The following is a 16,273-nucleotide window of genomic DNA, read 5'->3' as shown; positions in this document are numbered from 1 at the left end:
TTTTCGTAAGGGACTTGACTGTTTATATAATGGCAATACAATGAGCAGCAGTGATCTGAACTTGGTCTGAAAGTGGAGGATTTACTTTTAGCTTATTGGGGCATTTAACCTGATTTTAATTTTGTTGACATCATGCAAACCAAAACAAATAATAAGACAGAACACCTGAAATAATGGAACATCCGGAATGTATGTGTTAATAGTAAAATTGTTTTTATATTGGAAATCGGTGAATGGAATAAAAATGTTTGAATATACACTAAAGCTCACCAATTTCTGCATGAAATGATTCAACCAAAAATGAAAATTTCATTATGTACTCACTCACAGAAGACACTATAAGAATATTTGTCCATACAGTGCAATCATTGGTAACCACAACTGCTTGCAGAAAAAAAGTCATACAGATTTGGAGTGACATTACTGACAGAAATTATGACAGAATTTTCATTTTTCATTGAACTATACCATTAAGCTGCATGTCCTAATAAACAGACAAACCAGACAGACAGCATATGACAACAAATAATTATAAAAAAAAAAAAGTCCATTGGTTGATGTTTATTGATATGATGATATCAAATGTAAACAGCTTTTGATATTTACATTTTTTACATTTTGTTTAAAAGCATAGGATACAGTTTTTCCTACGGAGTTTAGGCAACCTCTTCTAATGTCAGAATACAAAACCGTATTTACACTGTATTTGAAGAGGCACTTTATTACCCTCTGAGGTACTTTGCAAAATTGTATTTTTCCATAACCTAAAAATGTAAAAACCTTCATCATATAACAATCAAATAATTTACATTTTCTTTTAAAATAAAAATGTTTCCTTTTATTTAGCACATTGCAAGAAAAAAAAACCCTTATCCCGCTGTCAGAAATATTACAGTAAATAGCAATGCACCAAAATGTTTTTTTTTTTTTTTTTTTTTTTTGCTAAAAATGTTTTTTAGTAAACGCTATTACTTCATAAAATTGAATGGCTGTAATTTTAATCACTGAAGAGTTACTGTTCGATCAGCTCCTCTCCCTCTTCTTAAGCCTCTTCCTCCTCTTGTCACACCAACCCCTCCTCTTCCTCTGCCACCACCCATAATGTTTCCTCTTCCTCTTCCACCACCCATGTTTCCTCTTCCTCTGCCACCACCCATAATGTTTCCTCTTCCTCTGCCTCTTCCACCACCTATATTTCCTTGTCCTCTACCTCGTCCACCCCCAACAATGTTTCCTCTTCCTCCAGCTCCTCCGACATCTCCCCTTCCTCTTCCACCACCTCTTCCCCGTCCTCGCCCTCTTAACCTCAGGTCGGTGAAACGGTCATTAAGGTATACAGCAGTCTGCGAAACAAAGAGTCTCTTTAAGTTGAATCATCTGAGTGTGTCTTTACACACACACAAGGCTAATAAAATGCAATAAATGTCTTACTCTCCCACATTACTGAGTATACAGGCTCTGCTGGAAGACTGAACTCACCTGATTAGTAGTTGCTTTGTAGTTAAATTGCAGAGGAATCCCCTTCGGTGAAGAAGTACCGGCTCCTCTAGATGATCTTCCCCTTAACACCGCCCCACCCCTCCTAGCCTGATTAGATGTCTTCCTGATAGATCGAAAAAGAGCGAGAGAAAGACAAAGGAAAGATAAACAAAGAGCAATGCATAAGCAGCGAATGAGAAAAAAGTGAGAAGGTTCATTTACTCACACAGCGACAGGTGCAGATTTAGCATTTGGCAGAGAAACTGTCAGCGTGGAGCCAGATGGTGCTGTTCTTCGACTTCAGTATGCGCGTGGATGTGGGTGTGACAAACATAGAGGGAGAAAACAAGCAGAGGCAATTAGTTCAGATACTTTGAGACTATTTTTTGGAATATCGAGTCATATTCTCATGTAATTATACTCACCTTCTTATTGTTTGGTACTTTTGTAGTTTCTCAGCACTTTTGGTAGCGAAAAACTGGTAGCAAACACAGAACGCAGAAATCAATCTGTGTATGGGTTTTGTGTAATGTAAATGTTTTTTATATTTATTTAGATCCTTCTTACCGCTCTGTCTAATACAAATGGTCTTCCACCCCTTTGTCCTCTTGCTGACAACGCACCCCTACAACAGCAAACAAACCATTCTTTTAAACCGGAGAGTGCTATGATGGGATTATGGCTCTTTTTCTAAAAGAAAAATATTATTTATAAAATGTAATTTTTTTTTACTATGACTTAATGGGTTTGTGTTGTCTCTTTTGTCTGTAATATGACAGAAATGTGTACCAGATACCACCCATCTTTTTGTTCTATTTATTGTTCAGTTGTATTTTATGTATGTTACATTTTAAATGATTTTGAAAGTATCCAGTCTCTTTTGCTTACCAAGGCTGCATTCATTTGATCAAAAATACAGTACAAACTGTAGTTTTGACAAATATTATCATCTAAAATATTATTATTACTGCAAATATTATTTAAAATGTAAATTTATTTATTTATTTAAAATCTTTTCCTGTGATAGCAAAACTAAATTACAGCAGTTACTACTCCAGTCTTCACATGTTTGTCACAATCTTAAGAAATCATTTTAATATGCTGATTAGGTAATGAAAAATGAAATGTAAAAAAGTAATGAAAAAAATATAAAATTAGTGATAAAAACATTTCTTCTATTTTTTTGTATTTTAAATCTTTACTGTCACTTTAAATGAAGTAAATTGCTCTTTATAACCTAACAAATAAATACATTTATATATAAAAAACTGGCCATGTTATTACTTCTCTCTTCTGTATATGTAACTTTCAGTATTTATATTTATGCAGTTTTTATGGCCTGTATTAATCTTCAAAAAGACTGGGATATATATTTAAAGACTAGTTACCATGAAAACCAGTTCTCATGAGTTCCTGTGTCCAACTTCACCTCTACTGCTGACACGTCATCATAATACTGTTTTACTAAATGCTGAACTGTAAAGAATATAATATTAAATATTTTATTATAAAACAATATGTATTTTAGACCGAGATTCCTGAATCTTACTGCTAAGAATAAGTTTGGATATAAAATAAAAAAACAGTATTCATTAGTTTCGTCTTTAGTAATTAAGTGTGATAGTGTATTATTATTATATAGTATATTTTGGTTATATTAAGTAAATAAAACATAACATCATATTCAGCTACATTCATAATTCATCATATGATTTCATAATAAAGTTAAAAGAGAGAAAAGAGTGTAGAACCTGCTCAGTCCGCCTCCTCTACCTCTACCTCTTCCCCGTCCTCTGAATGTGCCCCTCGTTGTGAATGTGGTCTGATCAAACTGTTCTCCAGTCTATGATACACAGTAAAAACGCTCACCTTATTAACACAGGACACAGTGTATTCAATTAAAGTACTTCATATACGTAACCAAAACAATACGATGATCGATACCGTGGCAGCATCAGCATCAGCATCAGCATCAGCAGCTCTATTTAGTGAAGCCCTTCTCGACATCATGCCCCTCCCGGATCCTCTTTGTTTCCTTAAACCTCTCATCCTGCCAGGCCCTGTAAGACAAACCTCTATGAGACACTTACAAGTCTTTATACGGCTCACTTGAAGCACTTTTACCTTTTAAAACAGACCAGGTCAAGCAGAAGTAATATGCTAAACGGTCCAAACGGTCTCAGGTGTAAAGAATGCAGGAGATGAGAGAGTGTTAAGAATCAGATGCTTGCCTTGGTATGGCTGCGCTCCTCGTCTGAGTCCCCTCTGTTGCTGTGGAACCTGGTTCAGTTTCTTCAAGACGTTATTCCTGTTAGAAGCACGTTTAGTTTTAGCTCTGTTGGCAGCTCTGTTTGCCTTCTGTTCCTTCTTATTTAGCTTGATAATGTCATCTGTGAAAACAAAAGGAACAAGGTATTATGTATTATATATAAAGATTAATGATTTGAATGGTAATATTTGCATATACTAGTTGTTTGAGCTAAATAATGACTTCAGTAGTAATTTGCAGCATATGCAGGCCGCTTATGTTCTAATTTTACATTTGTTTATCTAATGAGTAGGTGTTTTCTATTCAAAACCCCTCTCAATATAACATAAACGCATGATAAATCGACAAAAAAGTATCATCTCTTTACATTTGTTGACTAAACAATGAAGGTATGCGTTAATATGGCTGACTGACTGCTGCTAATCATAACGTGGCTACAATAAAGATGAAGGTGTTATTTTACTTTAACTGTTTTAATTTAGTCATTGACAGACATATCATTTCACTCTTTTATTATAATGCTAATCCCAGGATAAACGGTGTGTGTGCACGAGCACGTTGGTTTGACAGCTGTTGAATGTATGTGACAGCTGACGGCTGTTGCTCTACAAGTCAACACAGAAGCGAAACCGACGGTTCCTGCCAACTCATCCAAATCACAATGACTTTAAGCTGACGTCTCGCCTCGAAATTACTAACCTAATGACAAGTCGATTTTGTCCGAGCTTGAAGCGTGAGGCTCCTGCATTTGCTCTGCACTCTCCATCTGAACATCATTCTCCCCCATTTCGTCTTCCGACGTCGTTACGCACGCAAAAGTTTCAGAGGCGTCGTGTGTCTCGAAAAGTATTGAACGTTACACTCGATAACTTCCAAAGGTATGTTACAGCAGAGACGCTGAGTATGAAGCCTTTTAAATGAACCCGTTTCAAGGCGCTTTCTTTGTGTTTATTTGTGTCGCTCAAGTGAATGGCGAGTCCTAGCAGCGTGACCCAGCCCAGCAGCGCTATGAAGCTGACGAGCAATGTGACAAGAGCCCAGAAATAGCGCCGTGTCTAATCCCGGTAGGCAGGTCTTTCCAAGGTGCTTTACACACAACACAACTAGCGGCAGGAATTCAATTCTTATTTTTTTTAACCTCATTTGTTGTGTTTATCGTAATCGTAATAAACTTAAGTATTTTAGTTTATCCTAATTTCTTTCCCTACACCGGATTTTCCTCAGTTTTATGTTTTCAAAAAGTTGACGAAACTTCCATGTATTCGTACAACACAAAAATATATAATATAAAATGTATATATATATATAATGAATATATATATAAATATTATATATATATATATATATATATATATATATATATATATATATATATATATATATATATATATATATATATATAATATATATATATATATATATATATATATATATATATATATATATATATATATATATATATATATATATATATATATATATATATATATATATATATATATATATATATATATATATATATATATATATATATATATATATATATATATATATATATGCCGTCCGTCGATGAGTTTTAAGCTGCAATTAGAAAGGGCACCAACTCTCCACCGTCCAGTGTTCTAGTATTATTGACACAGTTATCATTATTAGTGGGCGAGTATTTTCTCCATTCATCCGCCAGGGTTCGCCTCTGAGCTCGGGACATATGGCCCGTTTTTCTTTGCCACACCAACCACAACTGAACACCCGCCGGGCACCACATGAAAGAAGATAAGACACGCCCTGCAAAGAAAGTCATGAAACCTTCTTTATATTTAATATCACTCAATAATCACCTAAAACACACACAAAAAATCCCCAAATACGACTAAATAGCTTCTAAAGGTGATTCAAGCTGCTATAATTTTTTTTGCGTTTCAAATAAATATTCCAGATGACACATAACATCATACCGGTTTACCTATATAAAATAAGAGGCAAAACGTAAATGAATTCTCTCGGTTTACAGTATACCTGCCGTTAGAGCTGAGCAAATCCCCCGCCCCTTTCCAGTAGTAGCCCATCCCCTCCCCACCTCCGTCTGCGCCGTCTGCGCATGCGCGGCACGCCAGGCAGCCCCCTATTATTATTGTAAGAATAATTTCACTTATGAAAATGGCGGCGAGTCAGGGAGCTGTAGGACCCGCGGCGGCTCTCCAGAGCCAGCATTATCCTAATGTAGCGCACTGGAACCCAGGCGTGATGCAGCAGCAGCAGCAGCACCCGCTACACACCGCCCGCAGTCTGGAACGAGCGCTGGAAGACGCCGTCTGCTCCGGGATGCTCAACATCAGCGGAAGGAAGCTGCGCGACTATCCGGGGCTCAATTACGATTTGACCGATACTACACAAGCAGGTGGGTCCCCCCAGATGTGGGCTAATCTCCCTGCGTGCTCCACTGACCCGCTTCTCGCGGTTCCTGCTTTGAGAGGACAATAAAAAGATCCATAAAGCGAAGCGCGTGGGTGCCCTTTTGGTGCATTTGCTCGGCGTGTCAATCAGTGTTTGTGTGTTGGCTACAATAGCCAGTGCACATGGTGCATGTACGAGGGGAAAACCGTTGGCATCACGCTTTATCTCTTGTGTTTATAACCTCCGGCGTGGTGTGACAAGCCCATATAGAAATACTGCCTGAAAGGCACTAGCGTCTCTGGTTGTTTTGGTTTCATATCTCACTTTTCCTAATCATAATTCACATATGTATAAAACCGAAGAAAGAACTTCAGCCGAAACGGCAAGAGACAATCTTCATTAACCTTAGCTCCAGTAATTGGGCAGGTTTTTACATGCAAACCCGTAGAAACCACATTGCATCTCAGCTTATCGATACTGCGAGGCGAGCGCTCAACAAAACTGGAATGCTCCTTTTGTATTTGACATAGACGTTTCGTTTATAATCACAGGAACAGTTTATTTAGTGGTTAGGGTGCTAAACGATGGCGAAAAGCATTTTTAAACGAGCGATATATGCAGAGAGAGGCTGTAGTGTCAGACAAAAGATACTGCCGTTGGTCTCTATAATCTATCACGCGCCTTTCTTCGTCCCCTCAATGGAAGTCAGCGTGCAAGCAGCCCTGGGTATAATTCAAACGCGCATTTTGCTAATATTTAGTAATGCAATTTACATATGTGCGATGGTATTAAAAGCTAGTAATTTTTCAAAATAATATTTTGTCCGGCAAATATAATAGCGGGCTGCACTATTATAAATACGGCAGCGTAAAGTGGATTTGCGAAATTTCGATTGTTTCTGGAGCTGTGGTTAGAAATTAAATGGCTGCATCTCTTTCGGAAGTGTCTGTGGTCCGTAATGGTAGTCTTGCCGCAGCAAACAGCCATTCAGATGTGAAGCAGACAGTGGGAGGAGGGACACTAATCCATTCATTCATGCACACCTTACACACAGCATCATGTCTACACTCCCATTCAGCTGCATTGAGTTACACTAGTGAAAAGGTCTTTTGTGAACATTTGCTTGCGTCTTACAACTCTTCCAGCTGTATGAAGGCTCGCTTGTTTGTATCAGGATTCTGTTGCTGAAAGAAGTCTGTGGTTGTTGTAGATAACGCTGGACGTTCGCCGGTATCGTCGTTTCTGTCAGGGTCGTTGGCACACAGATGGCATTTGTTGATAGCAAAAGGCTGCTTGTGCGAGCTTTTGTACATGCGCATGTGTATACGTGTATGCGAAAGAGGAAACAGTTGAATGTTCACCAGACTGTCACCAGTGAGAGGAAGTGACTTTGTTGCTGACTGAACTGTATGACTGTGTTTCTGCATTAAGAGAAAAGAACCCTCGCCTTGCAACCTGTGCACACATTTGTGAGAATGAGATTGCTTGTGTACGTGTTAGATTTTGTGTGTGTTTGACAGTTTGTGTGGGCTCGAGTATGGTGAGCGTGCGTGTGTGTGTGGTGTGGGTCTGTTCCCGTGGCTCAAGTGACCCACTTGGCAGTCCTTGCTATTATTGGCTGTGTTTGGCCACAAAGTTAACACTGGGGTGTGAGGACACCCCAAAGTCTCTGATGTTAAAATGTGACAAACTTGAACAATTTCCAGTCTTTGTCTTTCTTGCTTTTTTTTTTTCGCCACCATTTTTCTGTTTTGACTGTTTATTATGTTCACAACAAGAGTCAGTGGTTTGCTGTGCACAGCATTGTCATCATAATGTGTCTTCACAGTAAAGTGCCTTTGTATAAAAAAAATATGAATTGTAGGACTGGATATCAGCTGCCACCTCACAATAAGATACAACGCATGATAGACATGCCCCAATTCAGTATATTGTTACTGGATCAGTTTCAGTCCCTTTTATGCAGTTTGCTTCAATATTGACCAATAGTGTGTTTATTGTGATACATACACATTTTCAGTGTTTTGACTTATTTAGATGACCTGTTTCTTTATTTAACCTTTTTATGAAATTGTATGAATTAAAATATAAACTAAAAGTACTGATGCAATGTTCAATATTTGATTGTATCTTATTATATAGCCTATTTATACTAATATAGTATTTATTAATATTTTGAATTAGTATTTTAAACTGTTGTAGTGTATTTAATGTGCTTTTGTTATTTCTATACATTTTCTTTTAATATTCCTATTGCTTTCTTTTATTTAAATTTTAGTTTTAATAAGTTTAACTTAATAAATTAGCATATGTAATGCAGTTAGTTGCCAAAGGCGTATTTCTAATTAGCCCTGAATTCTTTTTTATTAATTTGTTTTTTATATTTATGTTTTTTTTTCTGCTTTGATTGGCAAAAAAGATTTTAATGGATTCAGTTGATAATAACAACGTTGTTCTGAACACATATAAAAGTATATTGCATATGGATAAATGTACAGTAGTCCACCATTGTCCAGCTTTTCTTGTAAAGACCTTTTCTTTTTAAATGCAGAAAAAGTGAGATTTACGTAAAGATCAATGGTTCAAGGCAGTGTAAAGGTCTATTTATGTCACTGCAGAAGGGAAGTTTAAAAGACTATAGTCAAAGCTCACAGACAATGACCAGTAAGTTTTGTTTTTATATTACGCATTCTTGACATAGATGTAAATGAAAAAAATTTTTTTTAATGATATCTAAAGTTCGACCAATTTTACTATAATATTGTGATGTACCTCAGAGAAAAATCAAATATTGATTGAGGAAAATAGAGGGTGTGGCTTGTTTTTTGTACTGCAAATTGATTGGATGTAGTAAAGTAGGCGTTTCATTCGGAAATGAACACTGACAGTTGGAGGGGCGTGGTTAATGATGTTACGCTCAATGCACAAGCCGCCAAACTGATGTTAATAAAAAATGCCCATAATTTTAGAGGGGAGGAGCATTTTCAGATTTGGATTAAAGATAAGCAAATTTAATTTTAATAATTTTTGTGCATTGACTTGTTGATGAATTGTTCACTACAAAAATAGCAATGTGAGCTAAGAAAATAAATATAGTCAATTTTGATTTCACAGACTTTAATGGAGACAAAAGAAGGAAGATAAAATGATGAATGTTAATAAATATTGACTTTTTTTTTCTCAATGTCAGTTCAGCAGATTTTTGTCTAGCTGTATATGCACTATAGAATCTTCAAGTGCAAAGCTGTCTTTCATAAAAATGACTTGCATTAAGGCAGTTTGTGGTCATGCGTGTGTATGAAATATGCATGTATCCTCTGGTGTTGCTTTTAGCATCCCTGTATTAAAAGCTGATGCAGATGTATGCCTAATGCCTGTCATAACCCCTTTAACAGCACGTGATATTTCAGCACAATGTGTCGCCTATCAATAAGAGAGAAGGATGTTGTACTAGGCCTTATTTAGATTTGAGGCTAAACATAAGTTCATACAGATTTCTGCTTATGACCGGCAAATGCTACCTGGCATGTAGCATTTGATATCATATCATAAACATACCTTGTTGCACATTGCGAGACACGAATGCATACCAACAAGTACATATCGCTGCAGTTTCTAAAAGAAATGTAATACTCCAACACCTTTTATTACTTTTCAAACTAATTTACAGTTTTGATTAATAAAGCATAATTTTTGCACAATTACTTGAAGAATGTCATTAATATGTTGAGATATTTGAAAACTGATGCGTCTGAATGTTAGCATTACATATATCCAGCTTCATATCTATGGGTTTTCATATATATGTTAGATTTGTTCACAGAATACAGAGACGTACTTGAAAGTTAAGGAGCTCAAAAAAACAGTTAAAAAGCTATGTAAAAGTAAGTTAAAATCAACACAGTTGTGTCAACAAATGTGTTTTTCTATCAGTTTTACCTTTGTTAGCACTACCGGGTAGGTTTGGGGTTGGATTTGGTGCAGGGCATATTTCCAACATACATTGAAACTGCGGCAAACCGTGCAGAAAGGCATGTGAAAATGGTGTTGCACAAAAAGTGCACAGAGGTACATATTTTTTATGATATCAAGTTGGACAAATGGGAAAGGTTGTACTAGAAATTCTAACTGAAAACGCTGCTTAGAGTCAGACCAGATGTTCACAGAAAACATAGATTTGGGGGTGTGGTTTTATACATGATTCAAAAATCTAATTTCTGTCATCATGTACTCATTTACAGCCTACATGTTGTTTGATTTCAGTTTTTTTTTGACTGCCGTTCTATAGACATTTCTCACTTCTTTTGAGTTCCACAGAAGGAATTCGCTGATGACTGAATTTTCATTTTGGGTGTTGCATTACTTGCTGTCATACGTCAAGTACATTTAATGTCTTGTGCTCTATTGACAGACACAGAATCCTCTCTGTCTCTAGGCAGAATCTTTGGGCTCATGACATCATGGTGCTTTAGAGGAAGTGGCCATGAGATTAAAGGTTAATGAACCATTTATGAATTTAAAATGTGAAAGTAAGGAATAGCAGGATAAACTGTACAGCTGGCATATGTGTGTAAAATAAAAGACCATTGCAGAGGTTGATGTAGTGTTCACTTTGGCTCTAACTATAGAAAAATAGAAAAATCTAATTTCACAGACTTTCTAAAAAGAGGAAACTTGGAGAGATGCTGCAGTCAGAGGAAGGTGCTGGATTTGGTGTCACTTTCACAACAACTGTATTTGAAACTGTATGTTTGGGCTGTATATCAATTAATGTAAAATTAAAATTGTACATCTAAGGTTTTTGATACATAACAATATCAAATTAAATAGCAGTTAAATGTAATGAGATACAAAGAATCCGTCCCAGCTACTGCGTTGTGTAATGCCTCTGAGACTGTCCTTTAATTACTGTAACCTCTGGTTTATTAGAAATCTTGAGGAAGCACAATCCACTGTCAAAGTTTAACATTTTTTTTTGTGATTCTATCCAATAATAGACTTTTGCCATATCAGACGGAATATTGAATTTAACGCAGATGAAAATATTGCTGTGAGGGATAGTCTTTCAGTCTTTTTATTTTTGGCAGTTAGTTGGTAAACACCAGCACAGCTCATTAAACACACTGTATCTCGCTGTATTCCACAGCCTCATTTTCATAGCTGTCATAGAATAAACATAGCACTATTCTGCCTAAGGTCTGTTACATGTATGTGTGCAAATACGAAAGAAGGTTGTGTAGTGATGCTGTAAACTTCATCACAGTAGTGTTAACTGGTTTTCTAAATGAATCCTGCCCAGTCAGATATGTCATGGCTCATGTCAGGAAAGTTAAGGAAGTTGGTCTCAGTCGATCAGTAGCTATTAAAACGAAAAAGAGAATGCATTATTTTAAAGAAACCATCTCAGTTCTTGAAAGGTCAAACACGTGAGCACTTCTAGTGACTATGATTGCACAGTGAGTATTTTGACAACTCATATTATGTCCACAATATTAAGGTTATGTTTTGCAAACAGAGGTCAATATGAAAAGCTTAAATCAAGTAAATGACATCAGACAGACGGAAGCGTTTCCAGGAATTAAATTGTTACTTTAAAAAAAAAAAAAGTATTGCCTGAATGAATTTTTCTTTGGAATTATCTTGGGTCAAAAAGTGCTTTGTATAAGTTAGAGAAAATGCAACGCATGTAATGACACAGATCTTAATTTATTTACAGAATCCATCATTCATTCTACCTCATATAGGTTTTATTACACATCTGAGGGCTGAACACCCTGAAGTTAACAGGCAGAGCCCTTGACCTACGCTGGTCAGTAGTTTATATTATTTAAGTCACCTTTGTGACAATTAAATCAGAATAATATGTTCAAAGGCAAGTGACGGTACTGGCTCTAGAACATTCTAGAAGTTTTAGGCTATTAGATTTTGAGTTGAAATACGTAACTTAACTTAAGTTCTTTGTATATCCTTATGTGATGCATGCTCCTGTCTTGAGATCTTGTGACAGGCAGGCAGGCCTCAGCTGTAGGCAGGAGACCTCTCTGCCCTTCACAGATGAACACACACATTAACACACACACACACACAGACCGTACTCTCCAGAGACTGAGGTAATTACACATGATCTGACATGCTGGTCCCATCTGTAAAGTGTCAACTTCAAACCCTGGTACTCGGCATCATGGTCTTTGTAGTTTGGGTAGCACATCACTGCATAGTGATGCTTTGTAACACTGAGAAAAAAAAGACTTTAATACATGTATTAAAATGTTAATCAAATAAAGAGTGATGTTGCAGTCAAATGTTTAACATGAGAAATACACCTAAAACTAACATTAGGCTAATTCAGGTTTTAAATTGAAGTGAAACTGATGAAGTATGAGTCAGCTCCTCTCATTTGCTTAATTAATCATTCTGAACTCTAGCCCTAAGCTTTTTATAATCTTAAAGCGGTCACGGCATGAGAAATCAAATTTGCCTTGAGAGGTATTTTTACCTTGAAAACATCATCTCCTTATCTTTATAAACAAATCATTTGTTAATTATTAAGAATTAATAGGATATTTAGACCCCTAAACTGGATATGAGGTGGCATGTGACATGGCAAGAGCACAGATATTTGCATATGCACTCCCATCAGAGCAGGGCATCAGCAATTAATTATTCATAATCTCACCGCAGGCCACGCCCATTGTTGTTCAGTCTCTTATTTTCTAATGCTTGTTTATGGCAAATGTGAGCTTTGTGTCATAATGTTTTAAAAGCATTTTAACCAAAGAAGAATGTTTGCTTTGACGTATTGGGTATAAACGGCTGTGTACAGACTTCAGAAGGATCAGGAGCAAGTGAATGGATGACGTCCTGGATCACATCGGAGGATTATATGTTTTGTTTTGTTTTTTTCTTTTTGGAGCATTTGTCTGAAGACTGTTTTGTAAATGAGTTTTAGTGTACTTAGGAAGTTGTATAATTAATCGGTCAGTTGTAAGAGGATTTGACATCAGCTGCATCTGCAACTGTAAATTATCAAGCTCTTAGCGCTTGTCATTTCTCTGATCCCAAATGCAGACATAGTGTTACGTTTACAAGAGGCAAAGCAACTTTTAAAAAGATGGTATAACAATAATTACACATCCACTGGGTTATGACACAAAGTAACCAAAAAGGCTATTAAAGCTGCCTTAACTGTGCATGCATGTAATATGTTATATATGAGTTACATTATCAACGCCTCTGAAATGGTTTTCAAAACTGTCGTGGAGCATGATTCAACTCATCAGTTCCTTAGTGGAATGAAATGAAGTCATGCTGATTGTTGAGAGAAAATATGATACATTTACCTCAATTTCTGCAAAGGTAGCCTAGCTAAATATAATATTCATTATAATGGGTTTATGTGAAGATTGTTTTAAGTTCATTAGAAGTAATTTTTAAGTCTAATAAATGTTAAAATTGATAGTTCTTAATTATAATGTAATGTTTAATGGCTATAGCGGATTGGATTTTTTAAATTTATTTTTTGTAGGGAAATCAGTATTAGTATCAGTGATACTGGCTTTCAGCCATAAAAAAGATGCCTTCAAACAAATGCTGATGTTTTCATCTGTGTAGATACACTGTATATTGACTGCTGTGTTTGTTCAAGTGATCCAATTTCATCACTTGGGTTTTGTGTTTATTTGATACACACCATTAGCTGAAGTGTGGTCTTTTTAAGCTACATATATAGTAGTATATATAAGTTTAGTTTTCAAGTTGTTCGAAGAGTGTAAGCCAGTGTCTATTAATTGGATTGGAAGAGATAATTTTATTATAAAAGAATTTCCTGGAATGTTAGAGCAGTTGTGCTGTGTTTCTGAGCTCTTGCTTTGTCATGTAATAGAGACAGAGGCTGTTTAAGTTTGTGCCTTTTGCTTTTAAATTAAACAAAATGTGGTCTACACACTGTCACATATCAACACGCATATTACAAGCAGCTGAATAAACATCGTCAATCACTGGAGTTAATGAAATTGTTATCTGACAAACAACCACAAACCACTGACATTCTTGCTGCAAATATGTCTGAACTATTTTCTTTTTGTGGTTCTTAGGGATGAGGGCATGTCAAACGAAACCTGTTTGCGCTGGCATGCGCCTAATTTAGCAAGCTTCTGCTAGATGAGTGATTTTATTAAAATGGGTGAGGGAGAACTAAACCTGTTTGTTTATTTAATTATCATATAGCTACAATCGGTTTAAATGTATTAAGTCAGTTAGTGTATTTAAAACCATAGTCAGGTTCAGACAGTGTCATTTTTTTTCCCTGAAGTGTGCCAATGTGTCACTGATGACCAGAAACAAAACGGTCAGAATTGGATATAATGCATCACACAGTATTATCAGAAGCTTTTGCGCTGCTCAATAGCTTATTACCCTCCTACATCCCCAGCTCCTCCTCTCATCCATTCAGGATTCAGCCTTCTGATTGCCCTTTGAATCAGACCAATTTCTGAAAGGTTTACATTAAATTATGAATGTAAGTGATATTCTCAATACACTTATGTTAATTTTTTTCGGTTATCACTGCTCTCCCTGCTCTCATTCGTGCTAGGCTGTATGGATTCAGTGAGATCTTGCCCAGAACACAATCATCCAAACTGTACGGCAATTGCAATCATATGTGACGATAGTGTTAGGGTTATGGAAAGGATTTTTGTTTGCCAAAAGAAGGAATACACATAAGAATGTTGTATGTGTCTAAGGAGAAATATAGCATCAAGTGACATGTATGTTTCTCTGTAAGTTTTTGACAGAGAATAAAACATTATACAGGGAGTGCTTTCGCTTGACTTCCTTCATTGAGAATCTTTTCATTCTCTCTCTGTCTCTCTTTGTGTCTCTATCAGAACTCCTTTTAGCTGCGCTGAATGAATGTTATATAATAGTCAATCTATCCAATTATGTTCAAACTGAGGACAGAGAGTGTTTAAAGGAGAGGGAGAGAGAGACAGAGAGATTTAAAAAGTCCAGTCCAGAGAAAGATAATCAGATGAGTACATGCAGAGAAGGATTTGTTCTGACCTCTTTGACTTTGCTACTCAAATTATATAAAAATGACTGGTCACCAGTATATGTTGTGTATGGGATGCATATGTGCCGATATTCTCACACTTACTGGCAAGATGACTTTGAATTGTTTTCTTGGCTTAACGGTTATACTACCAAAGCAGTAATGCTCACCAGTAATGCTATATTATTTAATCTATATTATTTTATCAAAATTACAATACAAATGATACTACTGTGAAATATTATTAGAATTTAAAAATATATATTTTTATTTAAATATAATTTAAAATGTAACTTATTCCTGTGATCCAGCTTTGTCCAAGCTTTGTTATAATATATATTTGGAAGCTGATATCCTAAATCCTAGATCAGTTCTTTTAGACATTACATTAACTACGTATAGTGTAAAATAACATGTTTGTGAGAAGGAAGGACTATGTGACTTCCATTTTGATGATTTAATATGATCTGATGATTTGTGTGGGTATCTGCATGGTGTTGAAGTTGTGCAGATGTGTTAACAAACCACCAAACCTCTCCACTCCTGTAAATTAACATGTCACTCTTTGAGTATCTATTGCTGGTTTCCATGGTAATTGAAGGATGGTGGGTCAATTAAAATAAACACCTCACCGAAAACGTGCTGAGACTGTTGCTGAAGGTTGAGTGAGGATGATTTTTTTGAGCATGTGTTATCTTGGTGGGTTGCTTTGATTCTCTGGATCCACAGCTTATTTATATGCAAATATTTCTTTCAATAAACTATTCGTAGGTAGATTTTTTTTAAAGCAGTTAATAAAGGCATAGTAAGCAATTAATTGAGGGGTTTATTCCAGAGAGACAGTTGCTTTATATGATAAACATTTTAACTTGTGAATTTATTCACATATAACACTGATTAATACAGACATTGAGAAGCTCATTTCAAGCTCAAGGACCATCTCACATTCACATTAAAACTTACACTTATCCTTGAAAATGTTTATTATATAGACTTTTAAAGGATGGACAAAATTATAAGAATCTCAAAAATAACAACCATCATTTGTGTGTTTTAAGAATCTGTTGTTTTAGAGAGCA

At 35.9% G+C, this 16,273-nt stretch overlaps 2 protein-coding genes across 7 annotated transcripts in view; one reads left to right on the top strand and one right to left on the bottom strand.

Moving 5' to 3' along the window:
* Positions 1–546: 546 nt before the first annotated feature.
* Positions 547–4,807, bottom strand: si:dkey-17o15.2 (probable H/ACA ribonucleoprotein complex subunit 1). Its single transcript, XM_043238581.1, has 9 exons — positions 4,448–4,807; positions 3,711–3,869; positions 3,424–3,539; positions 3,231–3,322; positions 2,047–2,104; positions 1,905–1,957; positions 1,706–1,777; positions 1,480–1,603; positions 547–1,343 (listed from the first exon to the last, which is right to left on the bottom strand). The coding sequence occupies exons 1-9, from the start codon at positions 4,533–4,535 to the stop codon at positions 1,002–1,004; spliced, it is 1,104 nt and encodes a 367-aa protein (XP_043094516.1). The 5' UTR covers positions 4,536–4,807; the 3' UTR covers positions 547–1,001.
* Positions 4,808–5,844: 1,037 nt separating this feature from the next.
* lrch2 (leucine-rich repeats and calponin homology (CH) domain containing 2) overlaps positions 5,845–16,273 on the top strand; it is a 44,933-nt gene continuing 34,504 nt past the window's right edge. For 3 of the 6 annotated variants that reach the window (XM_043239036.1, XM_043239035.1, XM_043239034.1), the window contains exon 1: positions 5,856–6,146. In XM_043239036.1, coding sequence (XP_043094971.1) covers positions 5,900–6,146 — 247 coding nt within the window. In that variant the 5' untranslated portion in view covers positions 5,856–5,899. Of the gene's footprint in view, positions 6,147–16,273 lie in introns of all 6 variants that reach the window. The other 3 variants (XR_006250976.1, XR_006250977.1, XM_043239033.1) reach the window with 2 other exon arrangements.

Source organism: Puntigrus tetrazona, chromosome 5, assembly GCF_018831695.1.
Source record: "Puntigrus tetrazona isolate hp1 chromosome 5, ASM1883169v1, whole genome shotgun sequence".
Classification (NCBI taxonomy): Eukaryota; Metazoa; Chordata; class Actinopteri; order Cypriniformes; family Cyprinidae; genus Puntigrus; species Puntigrus tetrazona.
The sequence above is the reverse complement of the archived record's forward strand: the minus strand, read 5'-3'. Positions and strand labels throughout refer to the sequence as shown.

Coding starts and splice junctions, on each gene's coding strand:
- si:dkey-17o15.2 (XM_043238581.1), bottom strand. CDS start 4,535: ATGGGGGAGAATGATGTTCAGATGGAGAGTGCAGAGCAAATGCAGGAG. Junction 3,323..3,423: donor CTGATGCTGATGCTGCCACG/GTATCGATCATC, acceptor TGTGTATCATAG/ACTGGAGAACAGTTTGATCA. Junction 2,105..3,230: donor AGAGGAGGCGGACTGAGCAG/GTTCTACACTCT, acceptor TTGCTGTTGTAG/GGGTGCGTTGTCAGCAAGAG.